General features: G+C 41.1%; 1 protein-coding gene across 3 annotated transcripts in view; it reads right to left on the bottom strand.

The window, feature by feature from the left end:
- Positions 1-2,078: 2,078 nt before the first annotated feature.
- Positions 2,079-17,097, bottom strand: part of KANK4 (KN motif and ankyrin repeat domains 4) — a 42,708-nt gene continuing 27,689 nt past the window's right edge. For 2 of the 3 annotated variants that reach the window (XM_035122516.2, XM_035122515.2), the window contains exons 7-10: positions 16,709-16,928; positions 10,523-10,665; positions 9,394-9,594; positions 2,079-5,969 (exon numbers count right to left, since the gene is read on the bottom strand). In XM_035122516.2, coding sequence (XP_034978407.2) covers positions 5,868-5,969; positions 9,394-9,594; positions 10,523-10,665; positions 16,709-16,928 — 666 coding nt within the window. In that variant the 3' untranslated portion in view covers positions 2,079-5,867. The other variant, XR_004693037.2, reaches the window with a different exon arrangement.

Raw genomic sequence — 17,097 nt, 5'->3', positions numbered from 1 at the left:
TATTTATTTAGAGATGGCAACCACCCTAAATTTAGCCATTATATATAGGGATACAATCAGATGGATTTTTTTATATTTAAATTAGAATTTATTTTTTTCCCTTAATGACTCCAGAGAAATTGCATCAGGAGTTCGCTATCAGTGGATCTTGACAGAGGAATTTGGCTACTATTCACAAGTAAGGCATTTGTGGTTGGTGGACTGTAAACAGATTATATTCATTTGCAAGCAAGGAGTTTATTTATCTGAATAAAGTGAATGATAGTGTATTTTGAGTTGTCAGTCACTTTCACTAGCAGCGAATTTTGCTTTCCTGTTTTTTACCATTCCAGGGGAAATGGCATTCCTTGAATGGAGCAAAGCTTTCCTGCTTCCTCCTCCTATCTGCAGTGACCTTGGGCTCCCTGAAAATCTACTCTTGAGGGCTGGCAGGTGATCTGGAACAGCATGGTAAGTTGCATAGGAGGGATTCAAAGCAGTGGGTGCAGGGAGATTGCAAAGAACCTGGGGAACCCATCCTTGCATGAACAGAAGCAACTTCCACTCATACAACTACATCTTTAGAATCGAGCCATTGGCAGCATTCATCCATTATAACCAGAACAAATAGAGGTTGTTTTTCTATTTTCATGTTTCCAGTAAATAAGGGTGAACCAAAATGGACCAATGAACTGGATTTCTACCAGGATTTAACAGTCAGGTATGCTGTGCAAATTCACAGACTCCTGATCAATCTGGAACCAGGTTGATGTTGATGTTTCACTTTTGTGAAGTGAAGCCGCCATTGGTCCATCCAGCTGACCGGTGGCATCTGTCCAGGGTTTCCAGCAGGAGTGTCTCCTGGCCTTAGCTGGAGAGGTGAGGGATTGAACCTGGCACCTTCTGCTTTCAAAGCATGTTAGCTACCATTGAGCCATGGCCTTTCCAAACGTGCCATTTTCAGCACTGTTTTGTTTTTACATAGTATACTTTTTCATTTATCTGACGGCATTATATAGTTTTATGAATTGCAGGTTGTAACCAACAAAGTTCTGCTCAGAATGGACCCCAGTTAGTCATGCCCACTAATTTCAGTGGGTCTACTCAGAGAACTACCAAAGCTTGATAAAAACCCTATGCCTTTAATAAGCCATTTGTGAATTTTAGAGGATCTTCAATTTTCTCTCTCTCTCCAGTTTATTCATTATGAAATGGAATATCACTTTAGCTGCCTCTCTGTCTCATTTATTTTGCTTGACTGTGTTGTATCCTCATAAGGTGTTTGTAGGCTATATCCAGCTTTGTGGGTCCCAGGTTTTGTGTGTGCCTCCTACAAGAAGCCAGGCCTTGCTGTTCATAATGGAATGTGAGGTAGAATGACCTCCTGTTGCTTTAATGATTACAACACTTTTTAAAGGTCTTTTTCAGGAAGTTTTGGGATCTCTCGTTTCCAAGGGTGAAATATATATATGTGTGTGTGTGTGTGTGTGTGTGTGTGTGTGTGTGTGTGTTTCCTGGAGGACAGTAATGAAATGAATGCTCAGTTTGAGCCCTTAGAAAAAGGGCAAGGTCTGAAGTCCTGTTTTCTTGAGGGTATTTGGGAGTTGTGCAACTGATGTCTTATGTGAAGAGTCAAATATTTTTGCCCTGAGCAACAGAATCAACTGCAACCATTAGCTCCAATCTTGGTGCTGAAACAAGTATTTTTTGTGGGATCACTTCCGACTGAAGGTGTGGAGGAAAGTGAAGAAAGAAGCGGTAAATAAGGTGCAGGGTGGTGCAGATGGAAAAGTCCATTCAGTTGTCGAGAGCATTTTAATTTTCATACAAGTTCTTTGTAGAGATTGTGTGACTAATGGAAGCCTGTTTTATTTTTAATGAGGGCTGTTTAATAAGAGTCTTACTTTTATTAAAGCATCTCTTCACTCTGCTTTGGTCACCATTATTTTACCTCAGAATGCACCACATAGAAGTTTATTTTGACAGCACAGCTGGATTCTCAAATTGATTTTGTGCTTGTTTTAGCCCTACAAAGCTGGACCATTAATTGATTACCTCTCAAAGTCTGTGACTGCTTTTATCAAACCTAGCATTTTATAAAGTTATAAAGTTTCCCATCAATGCAATCACGACAGACTTAAACAAATTTAAAAAGAGGCTCTGTCAACTTGTTATATGACTAATTTTAATAGTAATGTACAACAAAGTTCACACAAGTCTCATTCTATTTTTTCCTGGAAGGTTACTATAAATGATAATGTCAGTTCATTTAAAGCATTGAAAGCCGGACGCAAAACAGTTTTTAAAAACCCCAAATTAATCAAGGTTTATTGTAGACGGGAGATCCTTTGTTGTGTGTGTGTGTGTGTGTGTGTGTGTCTGTGTGATCCACTCTCAAGCTGCTCAAATGTGATGTGTCCCACTTTGCAGCATCCCCTCTCCATCCCATTGCTGATAAGAATAAATTGTTGCCCATTTTCTTACAGAAGCTGTGCCTTAACAGGTGCATGCATGCAGAATTGAACAAGTGTAGCTTTGTTGCATTTATGACCAACATGCCAAGAGATCTTATGTCATGATAGAGAAAAATAGAGACCCTATTGTGAAAGCATTCGTTTTTTAAAAAGTTGGATAGAATTACCAGGTACATGTCAAATGCCAACATATGTAAGACTGGCTGGGTTTGCAAGTAATGTCCTGCAAGGCTAAGCCTTGGGGTTGCAAGTTTTCCCATCTCCCCTTCCACATGGCAGAGGAGCCACCACTTAGTTTTATCCTAATCATTGTTCGTTGTGATGTTCAAACCTGGGAAACTATGATTTGTCAAATTTAAGATCTGTTAATAAGGCAACCTATAGAGGTTATGGGTTTGTCAAAAATATAGTTCGAAAACAAGCCCCTCTCTAAAAAGTATAGCTTGATTCTAAATTGCTCTCACTAAACATAATACTAAAAAGCCTTTGCAGTTCTCTGGGTTTGAATGTCACAGGGAACAATGTTTACTTTAAAATAAGAAGTAGCTCCTCTTCTGGTATGTGAGAGATGAGGGACAAGCACACAAAGCCGAGGTTGTGATTGCTACAACACATGCACATAATGGGAAACCATAATGGAAACCCATTATATCTGGACCCAACCACTGAGTACCATAAATGGCTTTGTTATAGGGCAAAATTAATCATGACACAAGAGCTCAATGATCAGGACCACTGCATTTTGTTTAATCATTCAAAACAGCCAATTTGATCAGGGAAATAGTGCTGAGGGAAGCTCCTCAGTGCTGCCTTTTTCTCCTCAGAGAAGCCCTAATGCTTCCTGCACTGACCACATCACGAAATTTTCTTTAGCTTTGCCCTAAAGAAATGTGTGCATGCACTGAGAGCTCTGTGACTTTCTTCTTTGCAGAAAAGAACCCTATGCTTCATCCCACATTATTAACGTAACACACCTGATTTTCAAACATAGTTCATCATGCAGCATAGAAGACTGTTATTTTACAGTTCCATTTATTTGCTTTAAATGATGGGTCATTGCAAAACATTGCTCATAGCAGAGACAGCCCAAATACTGTAGTTAAGCAAGAGTGATCTGACATGCATGCACCCCAGTTTAACTAGTTTTCAGCATAACATTTGCAGGATAAATTTGAGGCAGAGAAGCTAAGCAGATGCATTTTACAGCAGTTAATAAGGATGAACTTAAAATTATCACTTCGACAAAGCTGCTGTTCAAAAGAGGAGGCTACACTGGAAATGAACAACTGGTTGCACCATTTCTGGATTATGGAAGGTATTTTTGTTATTCATTGTGGTTGAGCAATGGGAATTTGAGCGAGCTCTTCGTATGTGTGCATTGTAGTGAGTTCTGGAAGGCTGCCAGAGCCCACAGAAGAACTCTGCCTACCCTGTGGGTGGAAGGTTACTCAATAAATGAAACAATATGGCAGATAAATTAGTACAACAGATTTCAATCTACCAAGTTTGGGATTTCCAGCATTTTAGCCTGATGAAACAGATGAGAACAGATGTTTGCCCAAAAGGCACCTTCCATATGAAGCCATAATCACAAATAGCTCTACAGAACCTAATTATGAAAATATCTTAAAACAATAATAATTCTCATGAGGAAGTTTATGATCAAGTCATTTTGTTCTACATACTTAGCTTGGTTAAAAAAATGAAAAAGCACACTGTATCTTAATTGTGTCCAAACTTCCAGTGAGAAATGTACTTCAAAGCTTTCTGCTGGCTGGTTAATTCAAATTCAATTAAAAAAAAACATAAGAAAGCCATATATATGATAATTCCAAAGGGATAAAAAACAAGATGGTTGTGCTTTGTGAATATACAGGATGTGTGTGTGTGTTTGTGTTTGGATCTAATACATTCAATTATTTCTGTAAATAATTAGCTATGACTTCTTGCATCAGAGCCATAGAAACCAAACACAACCAAGATATATATTGTACATAATCTACCCAATCTATATTTGTAGCTGTATGCTGAGTAAATGTTGACTGCCGGTACTTATAGAAATCAATAGTAATAAATAGCACAGTACTTACAAGTTAACTGAGACATGCGTTAAGGTTACAAACAACACTCATTATCTAAAGTTACCCAAAAAGTATTGCTTTACTGCTGTGCTTGTAGACAAACTCGAAACATCATGTGCTTTAAGAGATATATGCAATATCTGTTTTCAGAGCCCAACCCAAAGATGTGGTACCAATGCCAAATCGACGACTATCAACTATACTTTAACTCTGTGTCTTTGTTTCCTTTCTTCTCAGTAATGTCTAGTTTTACCCTATATGTGATGCTGCCATGCTGTGCGTTTCTTCTTCTTTGTCTCAGAACATCTGCTATCCGCAGTGGTGGGCGACAGATAGAAACAGATAGGACGGTGATACAGAGTCACATATTGCATAAAATGAGACACTCCTGGAAAAGCATGGCGTGATGGCAACAGCATGGTTGGATCCCAAGTTCTGTAGATGAAGTTCTGCTCATGCAATGGGGATCTCGAGTCTCAACTCTCAAGTTCTGCTGCAGTTGGATCCAAGCCCTTTTGACAAACACATCCAAACTAATGCCTCTTGTAATAACTGCTGAGGTACTAAGAATGGGTGCTAATTTGTGCCCTTGTACTGGGATCAGACCCAAACCATAGCCTTAGCCCAACAGCAACTATCAGTGCTACTACACTCGGAGTTGTCCCTGATATGATGCTCTGATGCAGCAGGGGGGAAAGACAGAGCAGGCAATGGACTGTGCAGCAACAACAGGCTTAGAACAAAAATAAGTGAATCAGAGGAAGATTTACTGGGCAGGAAGGAAGACTTCCTAGTATATTTGAAGTTAGTACAAGCTGACATAGCATCAGGCTATCAAGATATTTAAAGTATCTCAGAATTGCTCCACGTTACTTGTACCTTCACTGAACCTGGGCAGCTTTGGTGTGGTGGTGATGTCATATCTGAAAACACATTGTCCTTGGTCTTCGAAAATGTAAAACTATGCCCAGGGCCAACCTAGTTGCTTCCCTGTAGTTATTCAAGCTTTGAGAAACAAAAAAAGGATAAGCTGAAAGCAGCTGCTGCTGAAGAAGAGACAAGACAACTTGACTTGTGGAAGTAATTACTATTAAGAAAAGGCAATGAAATAATCTAACCATTATTTGTGCCACTGGTCAGAGGTTAAGGCTATAAAAGCAGGTTTAAGGGAGTGACTCATTCATTAGAAATGTATGCAAATAGCTGACATAGTTCCGCCTTTCCATAAGTAGAGAAATCAGCAGTTCATCAGCTATGATCATGGGCATATAAATTGGTTACAGAGCTGGGTAAAATAATGAGTCTTTTGTTATCGGTTTCCCATTCCATCACTTTATGTATTCAGAGGTCGACTATGCTGTATGTGGCTCCGAAGGAACTCTGCAATTTCCTTGTGGGCAGATTTCAAAGCTATGGACAAAGCAGAATTACCAGCCTACATGAAGGAGAGGGGGGAAAGGAGATTATTATGATGCCAGCACTCTACGTTTAGACTTACCGTGTTTTTCCATGTATTAGATGAGGTTTTTGAACTCAAAAATAATGTCAAAAAACTGGAGTCATCCTACACGGGTTGCCAGTCATCTGGTTGGCGGGTGCGCAACTCCCCCCCCATGCAGCTGTGGGAAGCATGCGCTCTAGGGCTACACACTGCCCAGACTTGCACCCAGAGAGGTCACTTTGGTGCCGATAATGCAGCAAAAACATGGAAAGCAATTAAGATTTGTTGCTCACTGCAGCCACAGCAGGCGCTGTGATTCTCCAGTGGTTTGACTTCACCTCTAGAGGTGCAATCCATTGTCTCTTGAGACAGACGGATGCCAACAATGGCAGACTTTGACATAAAGACTCCCAGCCCATTGGGTGAGATTTCATAGCAATTATTAATCAGCATCTTTCAATGGCAGTCGGATTAGGTATTTGAAGTATTGCAAACAATCACATTTCACTTTATTGACCACCACTTTTTTTTTTGCAAGTCTTATTTTGCAGAAACCAAACAAAAACCAAATACAAAAATGCCTGGGTCTTCTAACAGTACAGCAGAGTGAATTGCTCATTAACAGAGCAGGTCCTTTATAATACCGGTAGCATATTAGTACTAAATTTCATGTGGAATCAACACGATGTTGATGGTCTCCAGTTGCATCAGTGTACATGCAGTTAAAAGCTTATTGTAAGTCACAGCCCTGCCTCAAGAGTTGTTTGGCTTGGAAATTCTGCTTAAATACCAGGCCGTTTCACTGTGAGGCAAAGCTTGATGGGACACATCTGGATCCAATTAATTATAACATTTTCTCTAGTTTCTGCCAGCATAAGTAAACCTTTCTTCCTGTGATGTAAACTAAACAATGGAAAGAGATAAACTGCTGCAGATTTAGTCTACCTGGGATACTTTTCATATGATTCGAATTCACGCCACATCAGATCAACTCAGGATAAATTACCTGATCAAGAGATCAGCTTGGTAGGTTTTGACTGACACTTCCCTAAGAATCTAGAGGTTGGGTGAAGAACCTATGGCCAACTGGGCATGCTTGCTCAGGTCGATGGAAACTGCAGTCAACATCTGCAGGGACATAGGTTCTCCACCCCCGATCTAAACATTAAAAAGCCTAAATTCCTAGTTGGATTTTATTAACATGGCAGGGCAGCCACCCCCTATAATACAGAAGGAAGTGAAAGCCAGACTGATTCACATTGACCTAGACTTTGATTCAAATTCTTGCTAAGCCGCAGAAATTCAGAGACAATGGATGTTCTGAAAGCCCTGTAGAAATACAGGAATGGAGAGCCTATCTGTTGCTGTTATTATTTATATATAAAAAAACTTCCTCAAATGACCAAAGTGTTCTTTTTTAAGCCTACACTAATTTAAAGAAGTGGCTGTTAAGTAGTAGTAACAACAGGAGAACTGTGGCCATGTTGCGGAAGTAGAAGGGAGACCAGTACACACAAAATAAATCTTAAACATGCAACTTCTTTTGTTGAAAGGGCATACAAACCAATTGGGTCAGGGAGGTCAACCAAATCAACTTGCTGTATAACCGCGTAAATCATTCATAGGGAAAGCTGAAAACCATGGGTATACAAACTAAGGCCCAGGGGCCGGATCCGGCCCAATTGCCTTCTAAATCCGACCCACGAACGGTCTGGGAATCAGTGTGTTTTACATGAGTGGAATGTGTGCTTTTGTTTAAAATGCATCTCTGGGTTATTTGTGGGCCATAGGAATTCGTTCATATATATATTTTAAAAAAAATCAAAATATACTCTGGCACCCCACAAGGTCTGAGGGACAGTGGACTGGCCCCCTGCTGAAAAAGTTGAACCCTGCTGAAAACTAACGCAAATTGACTCTTCTGAAAACTGAGACCTCAGTGTTCAGTATTTATTGAATAGTGGGTAAAAGGAGAATAACTCTCCACTTGAGTCTTGAAGAATCCAAAGAACCCCTAGAGCCATTTTAAGCCCATCTCAAACTCCTTAGGTTGAAAATAATATGTTTATGCCATATTGCTACTCGTCTTAATTAAGATTGAGCTGAGATTGCTCTATTCAGTTTGGATACAATTTGCTGTATCCTCAGCTCTGTGCCCAAGAGTTGTGGCAAACAGAATACACGTATCTTGGCTAAAAATAGGCTAATCATTGACAGCGGTATTTTCTTTCACAGCCCTGCAAGGAAGCAGCAGCTAGCAACAGCTCATGAGGTTAGGTTTTAAGAGTGGGTGGCAAAAACTGGAATGCCATCAGCAAGGGAGGAGGAAAGGTGGGCACAAGCTTATAAATCCCAAGGGATCCAGTCCCAATAGCAACTTAATTGGTTGACCTGTAGACAAGTGCACAGCTTGACCAATCATAATAAATGGTATCATTCAAAACTAGATTCTCCCTCAGTAAACCTCTGCCTGTGTGTGAGGCAGCAGCCTGTTAACCTTTGCTCAATTTATAAGGAAAATGAGACAGGAATCTCATTTGCCTTTTAAGGAGCAGTAAATTTCACCTCCTCCAGTTGGAGGAGACTCTTGAGAGTCCCATGGACTGCAAGAAGATCAAACCTATCCATTCTGAAGGAAATCAGCCCTGAGTGCTCACTGGAAGGACAGATCATGAAGCTGAGGCTCCGATACTTTGGCCACCTCATGAGAAGAGAAGACTCCCTGGAAAAGACCCTGATGTTGGGAAAGATTGAGGGCACTAGGAGAAGGGGACGACAGAGGACAAGATGGTTGGACAGTGTTCTCGAAGCTACGAACATGAGTTTGACCAAACTGCGGGAGGCAGTGGAAGACAGGAGTGCCTGGCGTGCTATGGTCCATGGGGTCACGAAGAGTCGGAAACGACTAAACAACAACAAATTTCACCTTGAAATTTGTTTTCCCAGACCAGAGCATGCATCCCTGTACATCAGTCTTGTTGTAGCATGAGTTTTGTAGTCAACAGTCACTACATACATTGTTCTCAAGCACTTTTTGCTCACTGTTCCACTGCACCATGGGATCCGTATTCTTATAGAAACACATACAGTTGGCCTGTGCATGCACGCTACATCTAAAAAACCTCATAATGCTGTGTGTCAGTGAGCAAAAGTTAGGTTAGGAACTACACTGTTTAACAAGGACCCTTGTACAGATATGACAGTCAAGTCAAGAGCAGCTCTGTCAGAAGAAACCTGAATTTCTATAAGATTGCTAGCAATTTCAGGGAAAAAAAACTACCTCATTATTGGTTCCCAAAAATTGGTTCCCAAATTTTATGTTAAAACCCGTTTGAGATAGTATGTAACAGCGAGCTTAGTTTTAACATGGTTTGAAATTGCGGGTGCTTATAATTTGGCAAGCATTTATTTCTCTCACCTTGTCAATCAATGCAGCATCACAGCTTGGATGGGTCAAGAGAAGCTTCACAATTTCGATATTACCATACTGAGAAGCAACCATCAGTGGTGACAAACCAGCATCATCCTGAAGGTTTACATCAGCGCCACATGACAACAAGGCTTTCACCATATCTTCTCTATCATGGCTCACCCCCAGAATTAAGGCAGTCTGGCCTCCCTAGAAAAAATCAGAAGCAAGAGAGAGAGAAAATTAGTTTTTGTATACTATTTCTTATTCTCTTAGTGAAGAAAATCACCAATATTTGTAGCCCGTTCTTTAAGGAGGAAAATGGTCCAAGATGGCTAAGGATATAAGGAAGACATGAAAACATGGTGCACTCCGATTCTTTAGTGAATGTTGTACTCCCATCTCTTCATTCTCTCAAAGCTATTTTCTGTGTTGCCCAATCTCTGACGAAGCTTCAGAGTGTGGCTGCCATTTTGTTGAATTATGGGAAGGAAAAAAGATTAGAAAAAAGCTCATAATCTCCCTGCTGATAAATATATGTAGCCACTCTAAGATAGCAATGTAAGATAAGCTGATGAAATTTAGTTGGTTTGTAGATATGAGCAAAATTATTTAGCCAAGTCTGATACAGGAGACCCTGTTTACAGCACCAACCCTCTGAAGCAGATTTTGAGGGTAAGCAGAGGTCTGGAAAAGAGGATTAGATGACTGGAGGACAGGGATACCAATGGCTACTGAGATCTTATGATGAAGGACTGTATGTCAATCAAATACATGCATACTAAGCTATGATGACTATGCTCGCCTCCACAACTGGAGGCAGCAATGCTTCTGATCAGATGCTGGAAACCACAGGAATGTGCTGTTGTGCTTGAATCCTGCTTGCTAGTTTCCCACAGGCAAATGTTCAACCACCGTGAGATGAGGATGCTCCAACAGGTTCTTCTAATGTTCTTATGTACTATTACAAATATTGTGGCATCTTGATCATGTAAGCAAAGACTGACATTTCAGCATGATAGCGTTAAATAAAACTATGAGTCCAGATACCCACGATCACTTTCTTTATATATAAAAAAAGCCTTTTGGTGTCTGTAACTCAAAACAAAATGAAATGTAGTGACACATTTCAGCATACCTGACTTGCCCGTATATTAACATTGCCTTCTTTCAAGAGCTTTGTGACCACGTCCATTTCTTCATCGGTTTCTGCAGATGCAAGTGGTGTGATCATTACTGCTGTATACCCAGCTTTGTTTTGATGGTCCACATCACAGACACCTAAACAAGAGGCAACATTTTTCATCTATCTATATCTACCAGGAGTCAAAGAAGCACAAGAGATGTGAAGCAATATTCTTATTTAATTTACTTGTATCTCAGAGATCAGACTTCCCCAATGCGTAATCCTCCAGATTACAATTAGCTCCACAATGAATGGAAATTAGCTGGCTAGGGCTGATGAGAGCTGTCCTCCAAAACATTTGGAGGACACTGGGCTGGCAAAAGGTGCGTTACAGTGCAATCCTATATGTGTCTACTTGGAAGCATGCCCCATTGTTTTCACTGGTATTTACTCCCTTGTAAATGCGTCCAGGATTGCACCCTTAAACGCATAAATATTTATCACAAATCTGTTTTTTAAAAAGACAATCGGCAACAGATTGTACAGATAAGCGTGAAGGCCAAGACTTTGATTCATGTTCCTTAGGCTTTTAACACACTGAATTTTAAATCTGGAGGGATGTCTTTTCCAGAGATATGCAAGCTTCTTGTTAGGGCATAGACTCTGGAAACAAAACATGGAGAAGTTACAGCGACAGAAGGGAACACACTCCTTGCATTTTCTAGAGCTTCTCAGAATATAGTCAGGACCATGCATGCCTTCTGTAAGCACTACCCCATTTGCACAATTTGTTATGCTGGAATAACGACCACGCCACTCACTTCAGCTTTTGACTTGTTTGGACAGTTTAAGGGGAAAGACTCAAAAGCTCAAATGGGATGAACGGCAAAATCAGGGGCTCCTCGATTCAGCTCACTGTCACACCAGAACAAGGTCAATTCTACATTCTCTGACAACACTGGGAGGTGGGGAGGTCATCGGCCCCCTCATGAAGCAATTTCACCAATACTTTACTGACACTGCATCATAAAAGATCCCTACGCCAGTCTTGGAAGGTGCAAATTGGTCCTAACAACACTTTCCTCTCATCCCTAGGGAAATTTGCTGGCGTGTATATGACCCAAGACAGTTTATAAGGGGATAGGCATGAAATACCTTGGTTATGGAGAATGATATTTTACTCAATATGCCTTGTACTAAATATGTACACTATTGTGTTGGATTTGCTAGAGAGGCATATGGGAACATGAGCTGGCTACCTTACTTGGGAGAAATAGGGAAATACACATTGAGTAGCCCTATTCACAGATTGCTCACGTGCGGGGTTGTGCCCTTCACGCTGCCATTGATGTTGCTTCCTCTTCCTCAAATAGCCATGTGTGTCACCCACACTTGTCTGAAGAGAAACCACAGTCTTCAAGCTCTTGCTCCTGTGTGGGGCCTCTGCATTATCAGGACACCGGAACAAGCAGGTGTCCTCTGTTTATGCAGAGGCCCTACACACATGTAGGGCAATGCACGGTTGCTTCTGGAAGAATTCCTCAGGGCAGGGCTAAAAGCATTCCCCGCCCCTGGGTCCATGGGTGATGCCCAGCAGGCAAGTATAATGCATGAATAAGGCTATTGTGTCTGGCTTATTGTGAGAGTTTTCCTCATACTCCTTGGCATCAGACCTTGGCTGTCTTAACTTCAAAGGAAGATGCAGGTGCGCAAAAGGAAATAGGTGACTAAAGGATGGGAAAGAAACTGGAAGAAAGAAGTTCAATGGTAGAGTACATACTTCACATGTATAAAGTCCCAGGTTCAGTTTCGGGCTTCTCCAAACAAAAGATCTCAAGCAGCAGAGTTGGCAAAGACCTCTGTTTGGAGAGTTGTGCCCAGGCAGAGCAGACAGTACCAAGGTTTTTCTTAAGGTTTGCATCATTGCTAGAACTCCAGGGCATGCTCCCCCCCCTTCTTTCATAGACTTGAAATGAGTTAGTATTTAAAACTCAATGTGTAGCTTTGAATATAATTGCCCGGGGGCATCTACCAAGAGAACAAAACAACCTTGTTTCAATATTCTGGGGTGGCTTGGAAGTCTTAGTGCAACAATTGATTTATAGACACATATGATAATATGCCATTCTTCTAACATTTTACAGGTTGTCATGCCAACCAGGAAATCAAAGAGCTCCTTTCTTCTTGCTGGGAAATACATGCATGTTTACTGGATAAAAATCTTGTAGGACATTTTACTCTTTCACATCTGACCTAGCAGGCCAACCGTTTAGAATGCAGTTTTTATTGCTGAACTCTAGCTTCCCATTTCAGTTTATAAGTAGCAATCCTCGATTATGAAGTACAGTACAATCATGCCTGAATATCGACATCCTGGGCATCAGTGAACTAAAATGGAAGGGAATGGGCGAATTCAGTTCGGATGACTATCATATCTACTACTGTGGGCAAGAATCCTGTAGCAGAAATGGAGTGGCCCTCATAGTCAACAAAAGAGTGGCAAAAGCTGTAATGGGATGCAATCTCAAAAATGACAGAATGATCTCGATACGAATCCAAGGCAGACCTTTTAACATCACAGTAATCCAAGTTTATGCACCAACTACCGGTGCTGAAGAAAGTGAAATTGACCAATTCTATGAAGACCTACAACACCTTCTAGAAATGACACCAAAGAAGGATGTTCTTCTCATTACAGGGGACTGGAATGCTAAAGTAGGGAATCAAGAGATAAAAGGAACAACTGGCAAGTTTGGCCTTGGAGTTCAAAATGAAGCAGGGCAAAGGCTAATAGAGTTCTGTCAAGAGAACAAGCTGGTCATCACAAACACTCTATTCCAACAACACAAGAGACGACTCTACACATGGATATCACCAAATGGACAGCATCAAAATCAGATTGATTATATTCTCTGCAGCCAAAGATGGAGAAGCTCTATACAGTCAGCAAAAACAAGACCTGGAGCTGACTGTAACTCAGATCATCAGCTTCTTATAGCAAAATTCCAGCTTAAACTGAAGAAAGTAGGAAAAACCACTGGGCCAGTAAGATACAATCTGAATCAAATCCCTTATGAATACACAGTGGAAGTGAGGAACAGGTTTAAGGATTTAGATTTGGTGGACAGAGTGCCTGAAGAACTATGGATGGAGGCTCGTAACATTATACAGGAGGCAGCAATGAAAACCATCCCAAGGAAAAGGAAATGCAAGAAAGCAAAATGGCTGTCCAACGAGGCCTTACAAATAGCGGAGGAGAGGAGGCAAGCAAAATGCAAGGGAGATAGGGAAAGATACAGGAAACTGAATGCAGATTTCCAAAAAACAGCAAGGAGAGACAAGAGGGTCTTCTTAAATGAGCAATGCAAAGAAATAGAGGAAAACAATAGAATGGGGAAAACCAGAGATCTGTTCAAGAAAATTGGAGATATGAAAGGAACATTTCGTACAAAGATTACCATAATCAAGGACAAAAGTGGTAAGGACCTAACAGAAGCAGAAGACATCAAGAAGAGGTGGCAAGAATACACAGAGGAATTATACCAGAAAGATATGGAGATCTCGTACACCTCAGGTAGTGTGGTTGCTGACCTTGAGCCAGACATCTTGGAGAGTGAAGTCAAATGGGCCTTAGAAAGCATTGCTAATAACAAGGCCAGTGGAAGTGATGATATTCCAGCTGAACTGTTTAAAATTTTAAAAGATGATGCTGTTAAGGTGCTACACCCAATATGCCAGCAAGTTTGGAAAACTCAGCAATGGCCAGAGGATTGGAGAAGATCAGTCTACATCCCAATTCCAAAGAAGGGCAGTGCCAAAGAATGCTGCAACTACCGCACAATTGCGCTCATTTCACACGCTAGCAAGGTTATGCTTAAAATTCTACAAGGCAGGCTTAGGCAGTATGTGGACCGAGAACTCCCAGAAGTGCAAGCTGGATTTCGAAAGGGCAGAGGAACCAGAGACCAAATAGCAAACATGCGCTGGATTATGGAGAAAGCTAGAGAGTTCCAGAAAAACGTCTACTTTTGCTTCATTGACTATGCAAAAGCCTTTGACTGTGTCGACCACAGCAAACTATGGCAAGTTCTTAAAGAAATGGGAGTGCCTGATCACCTCATCTGTCTCCTGAGAAATCTCTATGTGGGACAAGAAGCTACAGTTAGAACTGGATATGGAACAACTGATTGGTTCAAAATTGGGAAAGGAGTACGACAAGGTTGTATATTGTCTCCCTGCTTATTTAACTTATATGCAGAATTCATCATGCGAAAGGCTGGACTAGATGAATCCCAAGCCGGAATTAAGATTGCCGGAAGAAATATCAACAACCTCAGATATGCAGATGACACAACCTTGATGGCAGAAAGCGAGGAGGAATTAAAGAACCTTTTAATGAGGGTGAAAGAGGAGAGCGCAAAATATGGTCTGAAGCTCAACATCAAAAAAACCAAGATCATGGCCACTGGTCCCATCACCTCCTGGCAAATAGAAGGGGAAGAAATGGAGGCAGTGAGAGATTTTACTTTCTTGGGCTCCTTGATCACTGCAGATGGTGACAGCAGTCACGAAATTAAAAGACGCCTGCTTCTTGGGAGAAAAGCAATGACAAACCTAGACAGCATCTTAAAAAGCAGAGACATCACCTTGCCGACAAAGGTCCGTATAGTTAAAGCTATGGTTTTCCCAGTAGTGATGTATGGAAGTGAGAGTTGGACCATAAAGAAGGCTGATCGCCGAAGAATTGATGCTTTTGAATTATGGTGCTGGAGGAGACTCTTGAGAGTCCCATGGACTGCAAGAAGATCAAACCTATCCATTCTTAAGGAAATCAGCCCTGAGTGCTCCCTGGAAGGACAGATCGTGAAGCTGAGGCTCCAATACTTTGGCCACCTCATGAGAAGAGAAGAATCCTTGGAAAAGACCCTGATGTTGGGAAAGATTGAGGGCACTAGGAGAAGGGGACGACAGAGGACAAGATGGTTGGACAGTGTTCTCGAAGCTACCAACATGAGTTTGACCAAACTGCGGGAGGCAGTGCAAGACAGGAGTGCCTGGCGTGCTCTGGTCCATGGGGTCACGAAGAGTCGGACACGACTAAACGACTAAACAACAACAACAACAATCATGCCTACTGTGAATGTTACAGCATAGAATATTTCACAGTTCCCCCCCCCCCAAATTTGGGGTGAGGGGATGTGTAGAAAAGCCTGTATTGCAGGGCCCAACTCTGGTATGCTCTTGCGCCTTAAAGGTGTGTCATTTTTTATCACAATTTTTGGGTTTCAGGTGTCAACTGAAAACACTTTTGAAACTCTTTTGCAATATGATGAACAGAAGATTACTTCCTTAGCAGCAATGCATGTATCTGTGTTTGAATTACTTGCTATATTTGTTGTTTTTAGTTTGTACACGTTTTTAGTTATGTTTGGATGCATTTTGCCTAGATATTTTTTTAAAAATGTACTGTACATCACCCCCGAGTTCTTTTTTTGGAAGGTTGCATCTATAAATATCCTAAATAAATAAATAGAAGTTAGCCATATGTATATTTGAGGGCTGATTCACCCTCAAATATACATACCGCAGACATAATTTAGATCTACCGGTAACTATGTAAATGGAAATACAGCGCATCTCAGCATAGCGTGACCTGTGTGTCTGCTCACTGTGCTATCTAGGGTCTAACTGTTGACGGGCAATTTCAAGGCCCCTGTTATCCCTCCCTCTAACGCCCTTAATCTTTCAACCCAATTTGGGTTGAACAGGCCTTCAAACAGAGGACTCCTTCAAGAATGCTGCCAAGCTTATGCCGGCCATTAAGAAGTTATCCTTCTGTAATCACCAAATTCTGATTTTACATTTTTATATGGTTTTATATACGATCGTTGTCAATCACTATGATATTTTAAAAGGAATAATGGTATATAAATATTTTTTTATACACCAAAGGAAAATAAGCAAAGAGCAGTGTATCAGGACACAATGCCAGCTCCCCCTTTGCTGCAGAGTGTGGACAAGATCAAAGCATAATGCAGGGAAGCCAGAGAGAAGATTACTGTAATTAAGGGAAAAGAAAACAAGTACCCAGTTGGGCCGTAAGAACTGAGATTGAAAAAGCAGTTTCAGGGAGAGTGTTGAAAGCAGAACAAATGGACATAATTTTCAGCTCTGAAAAAGCAATTAAGGGATTCTTACCTGTCTCTAAAAGAAGCTTCACAATCCGAAAGTTGGAATGAGAAACACTGTAATGAAGTGCTGTGTTGCCATTCCCATCAGCCAAGTTCACAATTATATTCTCTAACTGTGGATGAATTGCCTCAACCTCTTGGAGGTAAACTGCCACAATTTCAGGGCTGGAGGATTTCCTGCTTGAGATTCGGAACCACTCCTGGCAGATGGTGCTTAAAACGTGCCTCTAATAAAAAAGACCAACAGCTGATTCAGTCCAACGATGAGGGTATTCCAAACTCTTTAACAATGTTTTTGTACTTGAAACTCACGGCCAAACTATTAGTGCCTTGGGGACCAAGAAAGTTCTCAGACTTCAGTCCATATAGTAACTTACTGCTCTATGTACAAACTTC

This window comes from Zootoca vivipara, chromosome 7 (genome assembly GCF_963506605.1).
Source record: "Zootoca vivipara chromosome 7, rZooViv1.1, whole genome shotgun sequence".
NCBI lineage: Eukaryota > Metazoa > Chordata > Lepidosauria > Squamata > Lacertidae > Zootoca > Zootoca vivipara.
This window is presented reverse-complemented; position numbering and strand designations above follow the sequence as displayed.